This window comes from Mustela putorius, unplaced genomic scaffold (assembly GCF_011764305.1).
Source record: "Mustela putorius furo isolate JIRA1106 unplaced genomic scaffold, ASM1176430v1.1 tig00000083_pilon_pilon_pilon, whole genome shotgun sequence".
Taxonomy (NCBI): Eukaryota; Metazoa; Chordata; class Mammalia; order Carnivora; family Mustelidae; genus Mustela; species Mustela putorius.
The window spans coordinates 7,747,069-7,773,042 of NW_025421273.1; the positions used below are offsets into that span (position 1 = coordinate 7,747,069).

General features: G+C 39.9%; 2 protein-coding genes across 6 annotated transcripts in view; one reads left to right on the forward strand and one right to left on the reverse strand.

Moving 5' to 3' along the window:
* Positions 1-11,251, forward strand: part of ELMOD2 (ELMO domain containing 2) — a 29,726-nt gene extending 18,475 nt beyond the window's left edge. For 3 of the 5 annotated variants that reach the window (XM_045071488.1, XM_045071362.1, XM_045071376.1), the window contains 4 exons: positions 603-671; positions 1,812-1,945; positions 7,642-7,758; positions 10,583-11,251. In XM_045071488.1, the coding sequence (XP_044927423.1) occupies positions 603-671; positions 1,812-1,945; positions 7,642-7,758; positions 10,583-10,641 (379 nt within the window). In that variant the 3' untranslated portion in view covers positions 10,642-11,251. Of the gene's footprint in view, positions 1-602; positions 672-1,811; positions 1,946-7,641 lie in introns of all 5 variants that reach the window. The other 2 variants (XM_004768466.3, XM_045071459.1) reach the window with 2 other exon arrangements.
* Positions 11,252-14,356: 3,105 nt separating this feature from the next.
* Positions 14,357-24,857, reverse strand: UCP1 (uncoupling protein 1). The gene is made up of 6 exons (XM_004768463.3): positions 24,371-24,857; positions 23,531-23,729; positions 19,640-19,840; positions 19,227-19,328; positions 18,082-18,262; positions 14,357-15,406 (listed from the first exon to the last, which is right to left on the reverse strand). The coding sequence occupies exons 1-6, from the start codon at positions 24,494-24,496 to the stop codon at positions 15,292-15,294; spliced, it is 924 nt and encodes a 307-aa protein (XP_004768520.1). The 5' UTR covers positions 24,497-24,857; the 3' UTR covers positions 14,357-15,291.
* Between the last annotated feature and the right edge of the window lie 1,117 nt (positions 24,858-25,974).

Sequence of the window (25,974 nt, forward strand, 5' to 3'; positions counted from 1 at the left end):
GAAGTTGCATTAGTATAAGACAACAGGATGTATTAGCCTATGAATAGGTAGCTTCATATATTTTTCCATTATACCCGCCAATACTTGCGTTTTATGGCCAGCATTTTAGTTATACCACTGATCAAGGAGGGCTTTTTTAGTGCAAAAGAAAGGTTATTGCTTTTCCTCTGTTTGCACAAAAAATGGCATTAAACAATACAGATTCCAGTTGCAATAGAAAGCGTTACCCTAGGAGAAAGGATGAATGTCCCAACAGGTACACACACACTATTTTATAGAAAATTTAAAATAACAACAACAAAAGAGGACTCTAGATTTTTTTAAAGGTAGGTAGAAAGTCTCTTGTTAAATCATTTCTTTTTCAAATACTTCAAAGCGTTGCCAAGGGCTCCTGTCCTGTACTAACTAGATAGGCCTGATCCCTCAGAATTAAAGGTTGATTCACAAGCATTTCAGAGTCACAGAAGCGATTTGAGATGGAGCTTGGGATGATTGTGGCAGTTCGGGGAATATCCTGTTGACATTAGCTTTTTAAATTTCTTCTGGATATCTTTAATTTGAATAACATGTTAATTTTACTATTTTCCTTCAACTTTTTAAAGGTATTTCAGTGAAAATTATACCAGTGAAGCTCACCAGATTCTTTCCCGTTCAAATCATCCAAAATTAGGGTAAGCTGGATACCTCAAAGAAATTGTAAATTCTTGAATTTTAAAATACTGATTAGATTATCTGAATTTGAAAGTATTTCATGGTATTTTTATTTTTTTTTTAAAGATTTTATTTATTTATTTGACAGACAGATCACAAGTAGGCAGAGAGGCAGGCAGAGAGAGAGGAGGAAGCAGGCTCCCCACTAAGCAGAGAGCCCGATGCGGGGCTCGATCCCAGGACCCTGAGATCATGACCTGAGCTGAAGGCAGAGGCTTTAACCCACTGAGCCACCCAGGCGCCCCTTTCATGGTATTTTTAAAAGTGAGATTATTTTTATTAATAAGAACTTCATAAAGATGGTACATGATCCATTATTTTTAAGGTGAAATGTGATCGAATACAAATTTTGTATTATTTCAATATATTTTTGTCACAAGATACAGTTTGTTAGAAAATGGAGGTAAGGAACTTTCTGAAAGTTTCTTGAGGAATAGATTTGAAAATAGAAATGGGAAATAGCTTTGACGTAGATATAGGAAAATGAGAAATAGCTTTGAAAATTGTAAAGTGAAATGTAGTTGAGGTTCGATTATCAGCTTTATCATAATTATTTTGTTATTATATTACAGTGATACCTGCCTTTGAAAAAACATAACAATATTACATCATAAAAATAAATACCCTGATAATGGAGGAGAAAATGTCAGATTACCCAGTGTGTTTTAGAAACCAATGAGAGTGTACTCTTTTTAATTTTTTTTTTAAATTTATTTTCAGTGTAACAGTACTCATTGTTTTTGCACCACACCCAGTGCTCTATGCAATCCGTGCCCTCTCCAATACCCACCACTTGGTTCCCCAACCTCCCACCCCCACCCCTTCAAAACCCTCAGATTGTTTTTCAGAGTCTTTTTAATTTTTTTTAAGGCTTTAAAAGGTTTTTGGTATTTGTATGACCAAAGTTTCATTATTACTTCTTAGATTATATCCAAAAAGCCAAAGGCCTCTAAAAAAATAAAAATCTTTTATCTATTCATAAAACCAGTACTGTATTAGAAATGCATCAAAGTAATTTTTCACTAATTTCTTGCATAATTTTAAATTTATATCATGAGCTATTTGGCTAGCTGGTGTAACTGGTAATGTCTCTGACATAGGTACTCTTACGCAATAGTTGGAATCAACCTTACCGAGATGGCTTATAGCTTGCTGAAGAGTGAAGCTTTGAAGTTTCATCTCTACAACTTTGTTCCTGGTATACCGACGATGGAACACTTTCATCAGTTTTATTGTGCGTATTAAAATGAGTCAAAACTAGATATTTCTAGACATATTTCTACTAAATATGTAATTTACGCTTGACATTTTATTTTATTAAGTTCTTAGGGAAATAAGGGGGGCGCCTGGGTGGCTCAGTCGGTTAAGCGTCTGACCCTTCATTGTAGCTCGGGTCATGATATCAGGGTTGTGAGACTGAGCCCCATGTCGGGTCCATGCTGGGTGGGGAGTCTGCTTAAGATTCTTTCCCCCATCTCCCTCTGTTCCTCCCTGCTCATGTTCTTGCTCTCTCTCAAATAAATAAATCAACCTTAAGAAAAAAGAAAAGAAGGAAATAATGGAAGATGAGTCCCCAAGAATATTTTATCCTCAGTTTCTGTATTTGCTGAATAAAAAAATTCAGCAAGGTCATTTTTTCACATATATGTTAATTTAGGATTTATGCAGTTTTCCTGTAGACATCCATTTTCCAGTCAACTATAAAACGAATTTTTCCTCTTGTAAACTTGTTAGCGAATGCTGTTGAGTCAAGAACAATCCATTTGCAGATTATTTTGTTAGTCTTATAAGGAAATCAAATTTAAAGGAACATTCTCTCCCAACCCCCACTTCAAGGCCAGGCTTTCTTGTGTTAGGTTGGGGGTACTTACTAACTGGTTCCTAATGCAGTCATTATTATTACTGTTCCATTAAGTTTTCTTGTGATTTGCACACTAAAGGTTTAATTAAGTAAATTGATCTGTGAAGCTATTGCTCAGAAGCAAAGACTTTAAACCTAGCATAGTTTCACATTCTACTTTTCTTGATCTCTTTGTGTCTTTAGAATGCCACTTGCATGTTGGCAGAATGTAGGAAACTAATTGGTTATAAACGGCTGAATCATAACTTCTTCATCTGCACGTTGAAGGCATCATTCAAGTCTCTCCTTCCCACAGCCTCCTCTGCCTTCACTTAATCCCTTGTCCCAGGTTTGTCAGGTGCTGAGTATCTCTTGCCCTTCTTTACTTTTTCCCATCCCCGCTGTAACTGCGCAGCACGAGGCCTTTTGTTAGTGGGTCACTGTGACAGCTTTTTGAGTCGTCTCTCTGTGATGACCTTCTTCCATCCAGTTCTTCTCCACATTGCAGATAGAATGACTTCAAATGAAAATCAAATCATTTTGCTCCACTGCCTACAATTGTTGAAAAGGTTCCACTACAAGGCCCTTCATAATCCATACCTTGGTAACCTCTCCAGATTCATTCTCTTGCCAGACACCAACTCCCCCCTGTCTGCAATGTGGGCACCTGGCCTTTTAGTTGTGCAAATGTATTACACTCTTTTGACTCTCGACCTCTCGCTCGGCCTGTAACACCCTTTCTGCTTCTTCCATTCTGTCCAGGTGACCCCTGCGCATCTTGGAAATCTCGGTTTAGACATGACCTTCTCTGGGAAGTCTTACCAGAGACTTTGTTCCTTCGGTTATCCATTTCTGCATTATTCTTCTTTCCTTCTCTTTCAGAGTATCCCTGTCAGACTATAGAATTCCATACCTCGCATTCAGGCATTCACGCACTTGGTGCCAGCTGCTGTTCGAGACACTGCAAAGAGAGCAGAAATGAGGCCAAAGACTTAGCAGTTTTAAAGCTTTCATTTTCAAGACCAAAACACTCCCTTCATGCAGCACGCACCTCCAGATACCGCTCCAGTAATTCACCCGTTTTAAGTATACAATTCGCCGAGTTTGGGTCAATTTGCTGAGTTACACAACTAACATCATAATCCAATTTTAGAACATTTTGTCACCCCACAAGGCCCCTCAGGCCAGTTTACAGTCAATCCCTATTCCTGTGGTTCCCTTTTCTTTCTTTTTTTTTTTCTTTTAAGATTTTATTTATTTACTTGAGAGAGAGAGAGCAAGCAAGAGAGCACAAGCAGAGGGAGCAGCAGAAGGAGGAGGAGAAGCAGGCTTACTGCGGAGCAGGGAGCCTGATGTGGGGCTAGATCCCAGGACTCCAGGTCCACGACCTGCTTAACCAACTGAGCCACCCAGGCACCCCTGGTTCCCTTATTTTTAACCCCTGTTGGAAAATATCCGGAGCCCCTGTGGCTTTGGTTAGAGACAGTAAAAGCACACAGGGAATTTTAAGGTTAGAAATTTTGTGTGGGATTTCCATGGACTCCTAGAGTCAAGAGGAAAATAGATGTGCTTTGTGGAAACAACTCTTTTCCATCCTTTCCCGCAAGGATTTCAGAGTCTATGTCATGTAAGGCCCTGCTAGCTCGCTTCCTATAATTTTGGTGTCAACTCCTGCAGTTTCTTGATGTTTCATCAACTTAGCCATTACAGTGTCAGGACCTTAGGCAGGTCTTTCTCTGAGACCAATTTACATTATAGACCAATAACCCAGCTCTGAAGCAAGAAATTTCTAGTACTTTATACTTGAGCAGTTTGTTCCAGATCTAAGTAATCATTTGCCGAGGACAGTAATGAAAAGCAGTTTGGGGATGCCTGGGTGGCTAAATTGGTTAAGCTCAGGTCTTGATCTCATGGTCATGCGTTTAAGCCCTGCATTGGGGTCCATGCCCAGTGTAGAACCCACATTAAAAAAAAAAAAAAGCAATCTAAAGGATTTATATGTATAGTAAATAGCTAAAACTTAATAGCCAAAAATACTAAAACAAAAATACCATAAAGTTTAGATAAATGTCTTATTTTTCATACTACCCAGATTATTAATCTCTAAATTTTTTTATTGTACATACCTATTAAGTGATGAGAGTAGGGGTAGGGGAGAGCACAGATTCAATTTATACACAAATATGTAATTTCTGTAGATGTACTATTGTTCTGCTGTAAACACAAGCTAAATTTTGAATGAAATAAAGATTAAAAGTATACTTAAAAATAATTACAAGATTACCATTCTCAGTTTATCTTTTAGGAATGAGAAGGAAGTAGCATCCTTCTGCCCAACAAGGCCTTATTCTTCACTTTTCTAACATATCCTAGTTAACAAAATCTATTTTATTAATCAAGAGATTAATCTGAAATACTTTCTTAAATTGGTCTTCTTAGATATTTCAGTTTTGAAATGTCATGGTTCTTAACTGTTAATGTTTGCTTTATTTATGACTGATGTTCTAAAGCAGAATTTACTTTGTTTTCATATTAAGTGATTATGATAGTCTTGCCACACTTATGCAGTCACTGTCTTTCCCTGCTCCGTTTATCTGAAATAGGTCACTTCTGGGGCACCTGGGTGGCTCAGTGGGTTAAGCATCTGCCTTTGGCTCAGATCTCATAGTTCTGGGATTGAGTCCCCTATCGGGCTTCTTGCTCAGTGGCGAGTCTGCTTCTCTCTCTGCCTGCTGCTTCCCCTGCTTGTGCTCTCTTTCCCTCTCCTGTCCAATTAAAAAAAAAAAAAAATCACTTCTATCCCTTCTTAAAAGTCCTTTGAGAAGAGGAAATGAGATTCTGGTGGAAACAAAGTCTAACTTAGAACATAATAGAGACCACTTGTAAACTATGTGATTTGGACAAGTTACTTAAGGTCTGTGGGCACCTGGCTAGCTCAGTCAGTAGAGCATGCAACTCTTGATCTAAGGGTCGTGAGTTCTAGTCCCACACTGAGCATAGAAATTACTTGGGGAAAATAAAAGTAAAAGCTCTCTGCACACTCCATTTCCTCTTCTGTAAAATGGGGATAAGGTAGTACTGAGTCATAGGATTGCCGTGAGAGTACATCTGCACATGAGTACATGGCGAGCACTATGATAACACTTGTTAAATAATATTAAATATATTTGGTTGAATCCAAGTACAATTTAGGAATGGTTTTAAATTCATGTTTTTTCATTGTAAATATATCTATGCATATTTATTAAGTACCATTAACACTTTGATGGTTTATTTGGCTACTTTTATGAAGATATTGCAAAACAAAAATGTTAAGCCTACTATTTAGAGTGCATATATATATTTTTAACACTTTATTTATTTGAGAGAGAGAGAGTGCACAAGCTGGTCAGGGTTGGAGGGGTGGTGCAGATGGATCCAAGGGACAGGCAGACTCCATGCTGAGCACAGAGCCGGATGTGGGGCTAGATCTCACCGCCCTGAGATCATGACCTGAGTCCAAATTAAGAGTCAGATGCTTAAACAATTGAGCCACCCAAGTGCCCCCATATGTTCTTTTTTTAAAAAATGAAGGTGTTGACTAGTTTATTGAGGAAAGCAGAAATAATTCTTAGATTTATAATGAAGTAGACTTCATTATACTTTATGCTTATCTAATGTTTTCATGTACTTTATGCTTTCTAATGTTTTCTCATTACTTTCATATTTGTGTTTCAGGGATCTCTGGAGATAACTTTTTCCTATCTCCAAGGTATTTTTTTGATAGTACTGTATCTCTACATTTGAGGGATTTTATTGACATTTGAGACAAACGGTAGATATACTAAATATTTTATTGAAATTCCAGCTTATTTTGAACATACCAAAATATTCCTTTTTTTTAAATGGTTTTTCCAGGTTTATAATAGTTTTTTTTTTTTTTAAGATTTTATTTATTTGTTAAAGAAAGAGTACAAGCAGGAGGAGCAGAAGGCAGAGTGGAAAACAGACTCCCTGCTGAGCAGAGAGGCTAATATGGGACTCAATCCCAGGACCCTGGGATCATAACCTGAGCTGACGGCATGTGCTTCACCAACTGAGCCACACAGGCATCCCTCTAGTAGTTTATTAATATGATTTCTGATTATTATATCTTTTAAAAAAATATTTAAATCCAGTTTAGATAACATACAGTGTAAAATTGGTTTCAGGGGTAAAATTTAGTGATTCATCAGTTGCTTCTAACACCCAGTATTCATTACATCAAGTGCCCTCCTTAATGCCCACACCCAATTATCTGATCCTCCCACCCCCATGCCTTCCAGCAGCCCTCATTTTGTTTCCCATAGTTAAGAGTCTCTTATGGTTTGCCTCCCTCTCTGTTTTCATCTTACTTCATTTTTCATTCCCTTCCCTTATGTTCATCAGTCTTGTTTCTCGAATTCCCCATTTGAGTGAAATCATATAGTATTTGTCTTTCTCTGACTTATTTCCCTTAGCATACTACCCTCTAGTTCCATCTGTGTTGTTGCAAATGGAAAGGTTTCATTCTTTTTGATGGCTATGTAATAGTCCATTACACACACACACACACACACGCACACACACACACACACACCATCTCTTCTTTATTCATTCATATGTCAGTGGGTCAGTAGACATCTGGACTCTTTCCATAGTTTAGCTATTGTGGACATCGCTGCTATAAACATCAGGTGCAGATGCCTCTTCGGATCACTATTTTTGTATCCTTTGGATAAATACCTAGTCGTGCAATTACTGGGTCATAGGGTCTGATTATTATATCTTCATGTGGAATTTAAAGGAGGGTTCTGCACTTTTTTTTTTTAAGATTTTATTCATTTATTTGACAGAGAGAGATCACAAGTAGGCAGAGAGGCAGGCAAGGGGGAGGGGGAAGCAGGCTCCCCGCTGTGCAGAGAGCCCAATGCAGGGCTCAATCCTAGGACCCTGAGATTATGACCTGAGCTGAAGGCAGAGGCTTTAAAACCCACTGAGCCACCCAGGTGCCCCTGGTTCTGCACATTAAAATGCTTTGTTTGTGATTTCCTTTACTGAGCACTGTATTTATATTTTATTTTTCACTGCAGGTTACCTTGTCTATGAATTTGACAAGTTTTGGTTTGAAGAAAAGCCAGAAAGCATTATGTATTTCAACATGTATAGAGAAAAGTTTCATGAAAAGATTAAAGGACTCTTACTGGATTGTAATGTATCACTAACTTTAAAGATATGATTCCTCCATATTCTCTTCTATTTCTACCACATTTTGCACACACAACAGAATTTATATGTTGTAATAGAAATTATCTGATCAATTACACTCGTTATATATAATTTCCTACTAAAATATTTCAGAAATTCTATTTAAGAAAGCTAGTGGACAATCAGTGTATGTTTACAGTCATTTATACACTGTCCTCCAAAGGTACCTTATCCTTCCAAAGATCCCTACTGTAGAGGCCTGCAAACTACAGTTTGGAACTTGGGACTTAGCCCATTTAGTGTAAAAGTATAAATCAGGTATTTGTATTAAATTGGTTGATTAAAATGTGTAAAAACCAGTGTTCATTTTTATGTATTGTTAACTATCAAGTCCATCTCTTTTCAAAGCTCTTTTCAGATTTTTCGTGTCTTAGTTTGGAAACGATTGTTTTTTATTTCCTTTGTCTTGTTTTCTCCCTAGGTTAATTAACAGGAAGAGTAGCTCTTCCAGGCTTTCTTTGTTTCTTTGCATCTCAATCACATTCCTAATGTTGCTTGATTAGTAGCAGAAAGCAGAGCTATGTCAGACAAGATAAAGAAACAGGGCCTCTTTTTGGTTTCTCTCATTAGCATAATTGCTAATGAGAGAATGATAGTATTGGTAACTAGCTTTTTTGTTTTTAAATACCATACTTGAAAATATCACAGTGGTATTTTAAAGCTTAAAGGCATTTTCTCATCTTCAGTATTTGCTTTTCAGTCTGTTATAGGAAAGAACTATAGTTAGTGCTCATTGTGAGGGTCTTTTATGAGGCTTCTCTGGCTCTGAGTGTTTATGAAAAGAGATGTATTTGCTATGAAAAGAGATGTATTTGCTAAGAAAATCTTGACTGTATTCAAAGGACAGTGGCTTACTTTCCATAAAGCTGTCTTTGAACCGAAACAAAAGGAAAACCTAAAGCTTCTTAAAAATATCCGTGAAACATGGTTGGTTTATTTTACTCACTGTTAACTGTTCCTTCTTTTTGCTTTGCCTCCATAGTGTTTCTGGATAATGGCGTACGCATGGGTGTTCTTTGAGTTGATGGTCTGTGGGATTCTAAAGTAGCCTGAGGATGATGACTGTGCATTTCGTATAGCTTTATTCTCCTCAAATCTCAGGAGGACATCAAGTGCTGTCAAGGATTATATAGTGAGGAAATTCTAACGGGAATAATTTCTTCCTTGTGTGTTTTAGAAATCTGTACTCCTAGCAAAACTAAAAGAGTTTAAAGTAGGTTTGTCTGATTACTAAGTTCTCAAATCCTACAGAAAGCAGCCTGTTAGAGACATCATTTAAACATGATGAGAGTTGGTGGATCTTTTAATGTGAATATCAAGTGTTTCAGGACTGACGCCTGTGGTATAGCAAGACCTGAGACTTGCAGTATTTGTTCCTGTCTGTTGACAGTCCTCTCTCTGTAAACTTGCCAGAGAGAAAAGCGATGAAAAATACCCAAGCGGAAAATAACAGATGCGGTTTTGTATGGCACATACATTGAGAGCACAGCGTTAAAACTATTATTTTCTCAACAGGATAAAACTTTTAAAAATTGGATTCATTTTATTATAGTCATGGTGGTCTAGCATCTCAGTATCACAGGGATTTAAACATAGGCTTCTTGTAGGAGACTTCTCAACCTTGGGATTATCTTTTATTTTGTTATTTTTATGTTTTCGGTGCTTTATTATCCAGCTCTAGAGTTCTAGGAGATGTAGGAAAATCCTGGTAAAGGTCAGGTGCTAACCATTAAAGTTTTAAATGTTTACTCTTAAATGGAAAGCAATTCTGTTAGTTTAATTTCCAAGCTGAAAATACTTACCTTAATATTTTGATCTTTCAATAGCTGAGGTCTTGAACTGATTTAAACCTTTGTCAATATGCTTAATAAAGAATGATCCAACTGTGGAAGGGGAAACTTTTTAAGCAAGTTTTTCCCCTTCTAGGGAGGAAAGTAACTTGAATGTTCTAAAAAGAATGTCATCAGAAAATTTGGCCAATAATATGTTCTTTAAGTCATCTCTGTTTGTACAATATAGATATTGTCCTGTTTTTGCTTAAAATAATCAGTAACCATATCAGAAATTCTGTAGTGAATTGGACTAAAAGCTACCAATAAATTGTAACGTTTGATAGTCTGGAAGCCAAGCTAAGTGTCGCCACTTGTAAATTAGAATGTAATATAGTGACATACATGAAAAGAAAAAACATAATTGTGTCTACCTTCCTACTTTTCCTTGCTTTCGATCTATGTATGTTAGAATTTTATGTAGTCTTAAAATCCATATTTAGAGTCTTACCTGTTTCTATAATAATGAATGAAATACCAAAGTAGTGATAGAATTGAAGTAGCAAGAAAATTATGTTTGCTTTAGCATCAGAAAAGTGAATCAATGTGGAAATGAATTTTTGTATGTGCCAGATCGAAGAGAGTGTGCCAGTGACAAGAATAGTGTAAACACAGTTACACTGGTTGTAGTTCAAATATGTTCTGGAAGACAATCTTTAAGGAAATAGGAGAAATCAGGGGATATCAGTATATCAGTGAACCTAGACCCGCCTCTCTTTGTATATACTTATGGTGGTAGAGTTAGATATAAAATCAGTGTTTTACTGGCACCAGTTAGAAAACAAAATCTTTTTCTTGAAAACGCCCATCCTGTATTTTTTTTTCCTCTCTTAACAACTGTTTGGATTTGTATGTATTTTTCTATCTGAAATTTATGTGTAGTCTTCATTTTTATTCCAGTATTAATAATTGTTTATATTACTGTTTCTCCCCTTAGCATTCAGTGAAATTGAACTTGGTCAAAGATTGCTCAAAGGAGCAGCATTACACGAGTGAAAAGTGGAATACTCATTGCCAGAGCAGGAAATATTATACACTATCATGGCACAGAAGAGAAGAGGTTTGGCTTGGAGAGCAATAATGGTTATTATCTTCCTTGAAGTAATGATTGGGGGCCAGCAGCTATTTTCTCAGGATAAATGGTCCACTCAACTTCTCTATGAATAAGTCTGGGGAGGCTTACTTTCCATTTTCACATGTAGGAACCTCTACACACAGGCAGATTGTTAACGAAGATTAATGGACTTTAAACATCTGAGAGAAATCATGACTGAGCTTGTTTTGTTTTGTTTTGTTTTCTGGCTTCAGCTTTTGACAAGAAAAAAATTAAATGTACTTCAGCTAAGACCCAACTATTATAGGGGAATTCTTTTTTTTTTCTTCTTCCAATTATAGGGCAGTTCTGTGTTTCTATTAATGTATTTAAAAAATGAGCAACAGCTTTCCCTGGGGGGAAAAGTGCTGGTTGGCAACTTAAAGAAATAGATTTTTGTCTACTTTGGATAAAACAATTAACTTCTTATGTAAAAGCAATAGTTGAAATGTGATGTTATTTTGTTCGGAATGTTGTGAACAAATTAAAACAAAAGTGTCACAATTGTTATAAGCCTTTCTGTAATCCTTCCGTCTCTTCCCTTCCTCCCCATCCCTAATTTAAGTCACTTATTTCCATGAAATAGTGCCTTTCTTATTTAATCCTTGAATCATGTTCCTATAGATTTATCAGAATATACAGAAAATTTTTATTTTTATGACTTTAACTCATCCACTAACTACCTATTTAAGATGTTATTGGTTAACAACAGTTGGTTATAAGACCAGAAAAGAAGCTACCACTCCCATCTCCCATTCTTAGAAAGGATGGGAATAATTCATACTGCACTGTAGTACGTTTTACTTAATCTTGCAGTGTATCTTAGATATATTTTTATATTAATACATAGCTTCCTTATTCTATTTATGTACAGCTGCAGAGCATTCTTCTGTGTGTGTGTGTGTGTGTGTGTGTGTGTGTGTGTCTGTCTGTCTGTCTATCTTATTTTAAGCTAAACAAACATACCACATATGTCCCTGGTTGGATACAGCAAAAGCAGTACTTATTAAAGTTAGTATTAATAATAGCTTTAAATGTATATATTGAAAAAAGAATGGCTGAAAATTAAAGACAAAGTAATCATCTCAAGGAGTTTGGCAAAGAACAAAATAAACCTAGAGAAAATGAAGAAGGAATACTAAAGGCAAAAGCTCAGGTGTGTGGAGTAGAAATATATACCATAGAATCAACAAAAGTAAAAAGCTGTTGCTTGAAAAGACTAGTAATACTGATAAACCATGGTGAGATAAGGAAAAGCAAATAATGATATCAAGAATTAAATATGAAACATCACTACGGATCCTGCAAACCTGAAAATATATTAAGGATCACCTCAAAAATTTGAAACTTTAGATGAAATATAAACATTTCTAGAAAAATATACTTATCAAAACAAAACTGTATAAGAAGAAATAGGGAAACAGAAAGTCCTAGCACTATTAGTGGATTCAGGAGTTAAAAATCTTTCCATTAAAAAACCTACAGTTTACCTGTACCCCTGACACAAATAATACATTATATGTTAATTAAACAAAAAACACCCACAGTTCCACAGTGGTAAGTTAACAGATTTAAGAATAAAATAATGACAGTTTCACAATCTCTTCTACATAACGAAGGGTAGACAATGAAACTTCATAGTGTTGGTGACTCAAATCCAACAAGAACAATGAAAAAGAAGAATTATATGCCAGTGTCATTTTAGATGTTGTAATGCTAAATAAAATAGAAACCTACTGAAGTCCAGAAATAAATATATTAAATAATAATGAGCTACATATAGATACGTTGTTTTAATGTGTGATCAATTGCAGCTCAGGTTAATTCCCAAAATAAAATTAATGAAACTTACCACATTAACATTTGAAAACCACATAATCTTAAAAGTTGCAGAAAAAGCTTTTGGTAAAAATTCAACATCCATTCATGTTAAAAACTTAACAAATAAGAGATAATTTTATGAATTATATCTATAAAATAAACACTAACCAATATATTTAATGGTAAAACATCAGGATCAGAATTAAGAAAGGATGTTACCACTTGTATCTGTTTTTGCCACAATAACAACACATAACAACCAATCACACAAAAATCTTAGTGGCTACAAAAAAACAAACATTCCCTCCTCACACATGGGTAGGCTAACCAGGCAGCTTTGCTACCTGGTTAGCAAAACTTAAACACAGGTCATGTTTTTGGCTTCTGTCATCTCGATGTGATCTACTCATCTGGGACCAGTGGGCTACCTGAGGTATGCTCTTTAATGGTGCAGCAGAAACACAAGAAGTCCAATGGCTCACAGGTATTTCAAGCCTTTGCTCACATTGTGTCCACTCACATTCCCTTGGTTGTATAGCAAATCACATGGTCAAGTCCAACATCCATGGAACAGGAACATGTATTCTATTAGGAAGGGCTAAAGAGTGAACATTTGATGAATAATCTAAATTGTCACAGCATATCTAATCAAAATTGTGCTAGAGTTCTGCCTAGTGCCATAAAACTAGTGGATGGAATGAAAGAAAAGTTAGTCATAAATGATCTAAATGTGTACATAGAAAATCCAAGAGAATTGATCCAATATCAAGGGTAGAAGAGGAATTTTTGATCAGTTGTCAAGGGTGGTATTTATGAAGGGTGAGGGACTCTGGCTAAACCTATCCAGTCCGATTCTTGTTAAATTGGGCTCTTGAAGACATGCCTATGGAGTATTTAGTAGAAAAGGGCAGCTCAGAGAAGCCTGACTATAGTTTGATCAAGGGACAGTATCTTGTCACTACAGCCTACTTCCTGACTGCGAAGAAACGAACTTTTATGTTTTCTTCTGTATTTGACAGAAGCATGCTACTCCAAGGTTGTGGTTTGTCTTAGTTTGGATTCCTCCAGAATCAGACTTTGAATAAGGATTTGTCATTCATTTGGGCGGTGATCCCAGGAAACACTGGTAAAGGAGTGAGGGGACTGAAGTCATCCCATAAAGGGTTTTGTATTAAGCAAAATAACACTATGTAACTGGGTTTTGAGTCCTTGGGTGAGGGCGAGGGGACTAAAGTATTTATACACAAACCCCCATCAGTTACTGGGCAAGGGCGGCTCCCAGGGGGTGTGTTCTTTCCCGTTCTTCGAGCGTGCCATGCGCAGGCGCACAGGGATGGCTCTGCTGGCAGGAAGACCCTAGACATGCGGAAAGGACAACAGGAAGTGAGGCGCGCATGTGCTAGAGTGGTGAGCTCAAAGAGGTGAGGGATACTGCAGACCTCTGCTACAAGACCATTTTACAGTTAACAGCAGGGGAAATAAGCACCAGGGAAACCTCATAAGTCAAGGGGGAAAAACACAACAGTAGACAGAATGCGGAGCTGATGAAAACAAATAGAATGACACCTTCCTCCATTCTTCGGTTTTGGCTCAAAACAAGCCTGGGTTTTGTCTTACACTTCTTTTCTTTTCCTTTTTTTTTTTTTTTTTTAAAGATTTTATTTATTCGACAGACAGAGATCACAAGCAGACAGAGAGTCAGGCAGAGAAAGAGGAGGAAGCAGGCTCCCTGAGAAGCAGAGAGACCAATGCGGGGCTCGATCCCAGAACCCTGGGATCATGACCTGAGCCGAAGGCAGAGGCTCTAACCCACTGAGCCACCCAGGCGCCCCTCTTACACTTCTTTTCTAATCTGTTTATTCTTTCCCTATTTCTTCTGCACTCAGTTTGTGGGCATAAGAAAAAGGTTCCTACAGGTGCTAATGATGAATTTAGCTTGGCTGGAAAGATGCCATGAAGATTTGTTTTTATCTCACTAGGAATCCCAGACTATTCTTCTGTCTCACCCAAGGTACCTTCTGCCTCAAAAATTCTGCACTTCTGACACAGATATCATGATTGTAATAACAATATGCCCAAAAGATTATAGTGTCTTAGATTAGAGGTTGTTATAAATGCCATAAAACACAGACTCCCAAAATTAGAAATCTGTGCCAATTACATTCGAAGTAAGTTTATGCTTGTTGATTCCAAAGACCTTCACTTGCTAGAAGTGCACCGCAAATTTTACATTCAGAGATAGACCCCGAATGGCAAACATTCAAAGGTACTGGGAATACTTTACTGAATATATTAACTGACAACTGGGTTAATAAAAGGAAACAGCATTTTCTTGAGAACTGTTCATCATTAAGTATTTATAAACATAAAATGCAGCCGTTTTCCTTTCTTGTGAACTTGAATTATAATGAAAACGTTAAATTTCTTCATATTCAATCGTAAGGCTCCCACCCTCTCAAAACAGCCAATCAAATGAAGTCACTTATTTGCACCTTGCATGAGCCAAGGTGCATGCTGAGAATTTTGCTTTCTCCTTCCTGAGACACTGAGAATAAAAGTCACAGGAAATAAACACCCATTTTTCTTTGAAAAGTCCAAAACTCTTTATCAGAACTCCTTTATCTTTTTAGGGTGAAATAAGGGGAAATAGGTGTTTTGTTTTCGTTTTTGATTTTAGTTATCCGGTCAACAAAGGTTCCCCCTGGTGTGTTACCGCCTTTTCCTGAAGGTGGTTATGTGGCACAGTCCACGGTCCGCCTTGACTTTGTCAGTTCTCGCTTCAGCTGTTCGAAGCACACAAACATGATGACGTTCCAGGATCCGAATCGCAAGAAGGAAGGTACAAATCTAGAAGAGGGCATGTCATCATTCTCTTGAGTTTGTTGGAATTCTTAAAGCTATTATCACACAGTTTCTGCTTCTCATTGTGATGAGGGAGCAGGAGGCTGGCTGAGAATGGAGCAGGGGCTGGCACCTTGCACCCCCTCTCCACCCACCTAGGTTCTGGAACTTCATCAATTGCACCACTCTCCTCAAATAAAGACATTTAAAATGACCAATTCCTCCCCTTTCCAGCGATGCCTAAGATAATGTTTTATGTAGCTGTCTAATACTGCTTCAGAACCACGAAACCCCGAATGATCACATCTATCCAAATACATAAACGGCTTTTCTTCCCACCACACCAAATCTTGTGTCCTTTCTGAAGGGGCATTTTCCGTAACTCTCTTTTTTTGAGGAGCAAGGAAATTCTTGCTATCTTTTGCTCTGCTTTCTGAATGGGAGGTAGGAATCTGTTGAAAGAGGAAGAGAAGAAAGCTAAGAAAAATCAATGAGTAAGTGGACCATTTTCTAAAGTGAAGAAATTAGTGCTGTCCCAATCTTGGCAATTCTTGGCCTTAGACCATTAAGGACGTCAAGGACCATCAAGGTACTTTTCTTCTTTTTGGGAGGTGGGGGGGAGGTTTGGGTGGTTTGTTTTCTGGTTTTTTTGTGTTGTTTTTTTTTTTGTTATGCTGTCAAACCATGCAGACCAAATGATTGATTTTGAATGCCTGTTTGCAGCAATAAGACATTCAGAGAGAAAAAGACGTCATCAGTTAACTCTGTTTTGGATAGATTTTTTAAAAGAGATCTGGCCTATAAAAATCATGCCCCAAAGGTTTTGGTTACCTTAAGGTCTCAATACATTTCTCCTGACTCCTGGATTTGTGTGTGTGTGTGTTTTAATTGTGGTACATTGTTCATTAGTTTACCATTTTAACCATTTTAAGTGTATAATTCAGTAGCATTAAGTGCATTCACATTGGGAGCAACCGTCACCACTACCCCTCTCCAGAACCTTCTGATCATCTCTAACTGAAACTGTACCTATTAAACAATAATTCCCAGGCACCTGGGTGGCTCAGTCAGTTAAGCATCTGTCTTCAGCTCAGGTCATGATCTCAGGGTCCTGGGATTAAGCCCCGTGTCAGGCTCCCTACTCAGTAGGGGAGCCCAATTCTCCCTCTCCCTCTGCCCCTCCCCCAGCCCCACTCATGCTCCCATGCTCTCTCTAATAAATGAATAAAACCTAAAAAACAAAAAAAATAATAATGCCCTACCCCCCCACCTCCCCTCAGCCTCTGGTAATCACCATTCCACCTCTGTCTGTATGAATCTGACTACTCTAGATACCTCACATAAGTGAAATCATACAATATATGTCCTGTGTCAGCATAATGTTTTCAGGGTTCATCCTTGCTACAGCATATATCCCCAAAAGCTTTCAAGTTTGAAAAAATGAAAGTATTGTTAAATGGTTAATGGTCAATAACTGAGATATCCATTCTGAATTAATTTTATAATATAACTCATTTGTATTCATATACCATTAGTGCTAATTATGGTGATTTGAAAAGCTTGTGTATAATGTGTATGGTACATTTTTGCTTATTTCATAAAGTTTGAGGCATTGCCTTACAATTTTAAAGGGTTATAGAAATGGCTATATTATCACCAGTTTAATCCTTACAGAGTGCATCCATACAGTAGCTCATACTGTACTTTCTCAGGAAGGTAGTAGTCAATGTAATACTACTTAACAGGAAAAGTGGCCTACTATGCAATACTGGTTTCAAGGTGAGCATGATAATTATTCAAACCACATCATTTTCTGCATGACTTTGCTAGGTCAGTGGTAATGATTTTTCTCTAGTTTGACTTTAATACAATAAAAAAATCTGAGTCCATCAAATTAAAACAGTGAAAATTTCAGCAATCACACTACTGGATATTTACCCAAAGAATCCAAGAACACTAAATCAAAGGGATACATATACCCCGATGTTTATAGCAGCATTATTTACAAGATCTGTTGGGGGATGTATGGAAGTGTGGAATCGCTATATTGGACACCTGAAACTAATACAGCTCTAACTGGAATTAATTAACTGGAATTAAAATTTAAAAAATTTTAAAAACTTAAGAAATTCTCTCTTTTATAAGATTTTATTTATTTATTTGACAGAGAGAGAGATCACAAGTAGGCAGAGAGGGAGGCAGAAAGAGAGGGGGAAGCAGGCTCCCCGCCGAGCAGAGAGCCCAATGCGGGGCTCAGTCGCAGGACCCTGAGATCATGACCTGAGCTGAAGGCAGAGGCTTAACCCACTGAGCCACCCAGGCGGCTCTAAAAAATTATTTTAATAGCAAAAATCACATCTTGTTTTTGTGTAGCCCTCTATTATGCTTTCCCTTCACTTTATAGTTCTCTAGTCCTGATCACGCAAAATCCTGTCCAATTCCCAATAGGCTGGGACCAAGAGAGAGGTCACTGAATTTAAATGAGCCTCTGATCAAGGCTGAGAACATTTTAATATCATAGTTTTCTGGCCCAGAGTAACTGGTGATAGTTATGGCAAGGAAAAATAAACACTAAACATATGGCATAGACTAATGCTGGTCGACTGTTTAGAAGAGACAGCTTCCCAAAGCATACAGATAGCCTGAACACAGCATTACAGACAGAGAAGACCATATCCTACCCTTTGAAAAAAGCCAGCGGTCCTTCCTTGGTGAACATTGTCATGGCGCAGTTGGGCACACTTGTGTACTGGCCTGGTGGAGAATTAATGAATCGGGTTTTTACCACATCCACTGGCGAGCACAAGACCGTTGTGCAAAATCCGGCGATAAGGGCTGACACACAGTGGCAGGGTAAGTCATCTAAAAGAGATCAATGAAACAAATCAGCAGCAGACTTTTGGAAGAAGCTTCTAGTTTTTAGTTATCTATCAGATCCTTGGAAACCCGATGATATCAGAAGACCAATGTGGATGTCTCATCAATGAATAAAGTATCTCAAGGAAGCTTTCACTTACCCTTACCAAAAAAGATGACAAAGAGTACGTGGCACAGGGGATTGTTAGTGTTCTAGGAAAATATCCTGTGAGTCTGCTCTGTGCCCTTAGGGTATCACATAATGCCCGAGACATAGGCACCTAATACTTCTTTGGTTGAATTAAAGTCATTGTCCAGGGAGAATTTCAATGTCTCTAGAACCTGTTAGACTGTCTTAGGAACCTATCCAATGGCACTACTTTTGGATGAAAACACTGATGGGCTCCTTACCTAACCAGCTCATCTGGATAGAGTGTGGGATGTTATGCTATATAAAGAATAAGATGCTAGAGACGCCTGGGTGGCTCAGTTGGTTAAGCAGCTGCCTTCGGCTCAGGTCATGATCCCAGTGTCCTGGGATCGAGTCCCACATCAGGCTCCTTGCTCAGCAGGGAGCCTGCTTCTCCCTCTGCCTCTGCCTACCATTCTGTCTGCCTGTGCTCGCTCTCTCCCCCCCTCTCTCTCTGATAAATAAATAAAATCTTAAAAAAAAAAAAAGAATAAGATGCTAACCAAAGTCCCATATACTAGTATTACATGAGTATGATGCTGATGTAAGAATACTGTTACACTTTCTTTTTGTTGCAGAAAAAAAATTGGTTGCAGCAAACTTCTAAAAGTTAGTGTTTTGGGGTTTTGGTTTGTTTTTTCTTTTGTTCTGTAGTGTTCAAAATTACTTAGTTTTTTCAACTGTTATGATTAAAGGATTCACTACAACATCCCTGGAGAATCTCCAGGATGAAACTGTAAATGTGTAGACCCACAGGTTATGTATCTAAGAGGAATTTACCTGCCAGGAGTTTGTTTTTCACAAGGCCTTCCTTCATTAGGTCATATGTAACCAGCTCTGTACAATTAATGATGACATTTCTTGTCAGATTGACAGTAGTTCCTAGAAAAAAGAAAATGTGTAACAGCTTCATTATACGGTAAGGTGCTGACAGGATATAGGTGTTCTTTTTAATTTATTTTTATTTATTTATTTCAGAGAGAGCTAGAGTGAGAGCACACAAGTTGGGGGGAGGGGAAGTGGGAGAGGGAGAGGGACAAGCAGACTCCTCGCTGAGGAGGGAGCCCAATGACAGGACTCTATTCCAATCATGACCTGAGACGAAGGCAGATGCTTAACCGACTGGGCCACCACGGCACCCCCTAAGATATATGTGTTTTAATAATGATCAGATTCACCTTGAAGTCAATTACCTTTCCAAAGGCCCATCAGGCCTTCTGTTGTCGCTATGACTCTGTAAGCATTGTAAGTCCCGGTGTAGCGAGGCTTGAGACCATGCAGATGGCTCTGTGCTTGAAGTCTGACCTTCACGACCTCTGTGGGTTGCCCGATGAATACTGCCACCCCTCCAGTCGTCAGACCAGCTGAGATCTTGCTTCCTAAACTAGGTGTTGCTATCCAGAGAGAAAAGATACTTATCAAGCAATAAAGAAAAGAAAAGAAAAAAGACCCAGAGGGCAACTCTATGTCTTTTTTAATTTTAGTAGTTACTATTACTGTATCTCTCTATATTTTTTTTTATTTCCTTAATGCTTGTACATGCTGTGATCATGTACTGAGTATGGGCTAAATCACTTTAGGCCTAGAAACTTTGAAGTTGACTAGAGTTAGAAAATAAATAAAGACTTCCAAGGACAAAGAAAATGCAATGCCTATTTAAACCGTGCTTAGTTCTCTTCTATATTTAGCTCTCTTTTCCAGTATTTTCCAACTGGGAGCAGGTACCAGTCACCAATGATGCTTAGCCTTCCTCTTGTCAGTGTAATGTTCAGGGTCTTAGGAAAATCCCAAGTGAACAAACGGCTCCCATATGGGATGTCGGTGGTATTAGGCTACAACAGATTACAAAGGAAACAAAAATAAAAAGAAAGAAGTGAAGAAAGTGATTTTTGACCTGAAAATTTTAAAAATTAGCTTACGTTACTCAAGATAGATATTCTTTAATAAACTATAAGTAGTCTTGGATCCATTAAAGTATGGCTCAAGAACATGTACTCATCAAGGACTTTCTCAATCTGTCTGTTTCCTAATTTGTAAAATAGAGATAATATCTATCTCATACCAGTTATCGTGAGTTAAAATAATATCAGTATAGCATATAACATACTGTCCTGCATGTAGAAAGTACATAAGTTTTTTCATAACCATATGATTGTACTCTCTTCTCCTCATGCTTGTCCAGCAGCTGAGCATACAATAGATAACCATCTTTTAATGGGCAAGATCTGATGATTACAATCCCCTTCACTTGGGGCCACATTCATAATCTTATCTTGTGACACTCATCCTGTCCACCAGTCCCCTTCTCATTTCCCTGTCAAGCCCTTTGAAATAGAGGCTATATTTTCTGTCTTTACTTCCCATGGCCCTTCTTAGAGTTCCTCCTCAGTCCTCTACGAGCCAGTTTCCATCTCTACTACTCAACCTCCGATGTTTTGGCAAAGGAAAACCATGGGTTCCTTTTGTTAGTCACATCCATCATGTTTCAGTCTCTTCCATGCTAGATCTCTCTGCTCTGTTTGACCCTACTGATGGTTCCACCTGTAACTCTCTGGAGTCTAGCTCAGACATTTCTCCTAAGCTCATGTGTTGACTGGATGTTACTTGTTTATACATCTTCAAGTGTCAACCTTCCCTAAGGTTTACCTTCCCCCAAGACAGCTTTCATGTTCCTGCCCTCCATGAATGGAACCTTTCGCCAAGACCTCAGAGGCCATCTCCAGCGCAGGCTTTTCCTCATCCTTACTGCCAGCTGCCTACCAAGTTCAGTCAGCTACACTTCCTGAATCTTTCTGATCTCTAGTCTCCTTCCCTATTGCCATTGTTGTAGCCTAACCCAGTTGTTTCTTACTTTCTAACTTACCCCCTTCTGGCCCTTTTTCTATAAATCCTCTAGATATTGCTGCCAAAGTGATCTTTCAAAAATATAAATGGTTTGTGACACTTTCCTGCTTAACATTTTTCAATGATTTCCCATCACTGTAAGGACAAAATCTGAACTTCTTAGCATGGTCTGCAAGGTTCCTTGTGATCTGACTCCTTCCTGCCTGGGCTTCGCCTCTCCCTCCTTGCCAACAAGTCCTCCCTCTCTGCCCTGTGTGCTCTTGCCACTCCTCTCTGAGCCTCTGTACATGACCTTCACTCTCTTGGAAGGTCTTTCCTCACCACTTTACCTTATTAGGCTTATTGGTCCTTCAAGATTCGATTCAGACGTCAGTTCTTCAGGAAAATCTGGCCCAAACATGCCCCGAGGCTCGGTAAAATATTCCTCTTCCATGTGCCCAACATCCTGCCATTACTTCTAAATGCTCTAAAGAGCATGTGTCATAGTACATAGCCCTCTACCAATCTACTCAAAGCTCACAGGTCTTGCCTAGACAGAAATCTATAATCCATGCATCGAACACGGTTTGGGGCACATGGCACCTCAATAAAGCTAACAAAATGCATGGAATTGGCATAACAGAGAATCCTGCTAAGATAGGTCCTATTAATTTAGTATCGAAGTACTCATCAATTGGGCAGGACAATCAACTGTGAAGGAAACTACCAGAATGGGCAGCTTTACATCTTTTGTGATTCCTCTCTTGTTACACGTACAAACAGGACAATGCAGTATTGATCTCAAAGCATCTAGACTTTACTTTGAAACTGTATAGAGTAGACTCATTCCTTGTTTGTATGACTAATATTTATAACTTGTTCCATAAAGTTATGTAATCCTAAAGTGACTTTTTTTTTAAAAAAAAAAAAAAAAGAAAAACAGACTGCCACCACCAGTGCCTCATTTGGATGTGTCTGGAGTCTCGGAATCTTGACTATACTACATACTCCTACTAATGGACCTTGAGAGCTTGTTTGGAAGTTTCTAGCAGGGGAATGCAGCTACTCCTATATCCTTGACTCAAGAATGGTCTTCCTTTATCGGGGAAGGTCATCCTCTTTGATCAAGGGTGCAGCTTTGGGAGGGACACACACAGAGCAGTGAGGAAGGAAAGGGACACCCGTCTAGCCAGCCGGATCAATGGGGTGACAGATGTCGCAGCCCAATCACCCTCGCATCCATCCTAAAGTTACTTGAAGCAGAAATGATGAACTTTGCCCATGTAGTCCCTTAACATATTCATTTTTGTCTACTCCATAAGAAAGTGACTCTGATACATGCTAGCTGGGTGATCTTGATGTTACTTAACTTTTCTGATCCTCAGTTTCCCTACCTGACTGTGGGGATAACACTTTGTATCTCACAACTCTGTTGGATTAAATGATTCCCAGAATCACATGCAGGGGGCAGGGCAGTGAAGTGGTTGAGAGACAAGTTAGCTGCCAGACTCCCTGGGTTTGAACTGGTGCTCTGCCCCTTTCCAACTATGTGACCTTGGGCAAGTTCTAAAACTTCTCTGTGCCTCAGTTTCCCCTCTTATTAAAGGATACAAATAATAGTATATTTCCAGCAGTGATGTATCTGAGGCACTTAGAATAGAGTCCAGCTCATAGTGTGGCCTCAAATAAATGCTGACTAAACTGACAGGAATTCTTGGAGAGCAATGAGGGACTCCTTTCCCTGTCCTCTCAGCTCTCCTCATGAGGTCTGGTTTTCTGCCCTTCAAACCAAGGTTTTCAAATCTGTGCCTGCCAAAAATTTCCAGGAAGCTTGTGAAAACATCCATCCCCTGGTCCCAACCTGAGCAGTTCAGATTCAGGGAGCAGGGAACAGGGCAGTCCTCAGCACTTGGATTTTCAACACGCTCCCCAGATGTTGTTGTGAGACTTCACCGTTTGGGGAACCTCGAGTTACCCCTTACTCTCCAGCCCATCTGTCTTCTCCAGGTGGATATCCAAATTATGCCCCAAATTTCCATGACCGATCAGGTGATTTTTATAAGTATAAATCGGCATCTGAAAAACTGATTTTGCACATTTCCTTTTCTTTCTACGAACAGTGAGTATCAAGCTAATATTGGATGCCTGCTTGCCAGTTCGTTATGAAGACCACTACCCCGCATGTAACATTTGCTTGAACAGAGCTGGGCCCAGGGCATGTCTCTGGCTGTCTGCCCCGCCCAGGGATGCTCATTGCTTACTTTCTTTTCCCGCGCTGAAGAACTCCTGGACAGTGTCGTAGAGGCCGATCCGAAGAGAAGCAAAGCTTATTTGTCTCTGGAGACCAGCAGGCAGCCCACTATAGAGTTTCACTGGCCCTTCTGTTTTTGCCAGAGTGGTGATTGTTCCCAGGACACCTTTATACCTGATGGCTCTGGAGGTCTGGCATTCACCTTGGATCTGGAAATGAGAAAGGTACAGGTCAGAGGGAAGTGAAAATTGAGTGAGGAGGTCCTAACTGGTGAGGAAAAAACAAAGACTGGCAACAGGCTGTCCTCTGTGGAGAAACCTGCAGCCAAGATTTTTCCCCCTGTTTTCCTGCTCCCAGTTCCCTTTCCCTTCTCAGTAACATCTCCTCTAGGTATCTCTATATCTCTCTAGGCACATATATGGAGAGAGGTTAGCTATAATGCCCATTTTGAACATTCCCACCCTCCCTGTACAAATCCTCCAGAACCCCCAACCGGCCGATGGGAAGATGCCCCCACCAAAGTAAGGAAGGCAAAGAACTTGACATGGAGACTTGGGAAAGGCCAACAGTCTTAGCTCTTAAAACACATAGTGCGCTCTAACTCTGGGGGCTCTGGCAGTGGTCGTGGTCAACCGATCTTCTGGGGTTTCTTGTGGTTCTTCAGTTAATCTCAGGTAAGTTCCAGTTCCCCACCCTAACGCATCCAGTTCCGTGACAAGCCCACACTTTCAAGGCGGCCACCGGCCCCACCTGCGGAGTGGTTAAACCAAAGCCATTCCCAAAAGGGCGCACAGAATAGGTGTCCCCCCTCTGCCCTGAGACACCTCCCCAGACTCATCTCACTCGCTACCTGGAGCCGGACTTTGACGGTGTCCAGCGGGAACGTGATGGCATCCGCCACACAGGCAGCCACGCCAGCGGAGAAGATCTTGACCGTCATCGTCGGGGGCACGTCCAAGGCTGTGGGGCCCACCATCTTCGCTCAAATTGCGGAGCGACGAGCGGGCGCAAGGACTGATGGACTCGGGCCGCCACAAGGTGGAATTTCCCGGACAGCAAACCGGCTTCTGACTTGACTTCGGGGGAGGGGGTGCGCGGGCAGCGGCTACACTAGAGCTGAGCCGGGCCGCGCCTCCCGCTTTCGCGCCCTAGTGCCAGGAGGACCCAGGACGCGCAGGCTGGCTGCGCCCGTGCGCCCTGCCCGCGCCGGGTGGCTTATATAGCTGGCCGCTCCCTGGCTGCGGCTCGTCGGGTCTCCGCGGACCCGGGCCTGGGAGCTGTCCGGGGCGTGCCAGGTCCCTCCCACGTGCAACCTTGCCGCGCGCCTGGGGAGCCGCTCCCAGCGCGAGAGCCTTCGCGGCGCACTTGACCGTCTGCGCCCGGCGTGTCCGAGGGAGGGCGCACCGCAGCAGCCGCCCACCGCCACCCCGAGCCTGGCCGCGTGCCCTTGGCTGGGGCAGCCTGACAAGAGCGGTCTCTGGGGATCCTGGTAAAAGGTCCTGCCGAGCTGGAGCTCTCCCAAGCGAGAATGGTGCGCCCCTTTTATTCCTCTGACTCCCCTGGAACCTTGCAGGCATCTTCTCAGCTTCCTTTTCTCTCCTATTAACTTTCTGCTTTCCAACCACCAAATCCAGACCCGGAGAATTCCCAGGCAGAAACCAAGAACACTCAGAACTTTTAAAAGACATAAAGCGTTTCGTTTGAACACTTTTTGTAAGAGGAAATCGAATGAGATCATTGACATACTAGAAAGCAAATAGTAAATTGCTCTAAAATGTGAGCTATAACTTGCTCCTTTTCTTTTTTTCCTTCCCTTCCCTTCTCTTCTTTTCCCTATTCTTCCCTTCCCTTCCCCTCCCTTTTCTTAGGAGAGTGTGTTGGAAAAGACATTGGCAGGTTCCTTCGCAGCAGATGTAGCTCTTAGGCTTCCCTTCAGTGGGAAGTCATCTTTACTCCCACTTTTTGCTTCCTTCTGGGTAAAATGTGTATCCACAGACATCCCCAGGTGTGAAATCTACTGCTAACTTACCTATATTGATAAATTAAATATTGCCAAGTGTGTTTGTTGTGGAAGGAGGAGCTTTTCCTACTTCTGTCCTTGTGCAAAGATTTATTGTGAGCATTTATTTATTCTTTTGGTTGAAGAGCAGGGAAAATGAGGCTCAACCCCCCTAGAGAATAATTTCCAAATACTCTGTGAGAACAGGTTGTAGGTACTGTGCAGCCATTTCTAGGGGATGCTGGAGGTATGTCGAGGAAGTCAACTGTAAAGGTAGGATGGGCTCTGGAGAAACAGAGAGGAGAAGACGACAGTGGGTTTTCTTTCTCCTCTGCAAACACCTGTTGAAATAAAGAGCAATTGAGGCAAGTAAGTGGTATGTATACAGGCAGAGACGTGGGGAAAGCAGGGCGAATATATGGGAATGTGATCTGTTGGCCTGCCTGAGACACTGG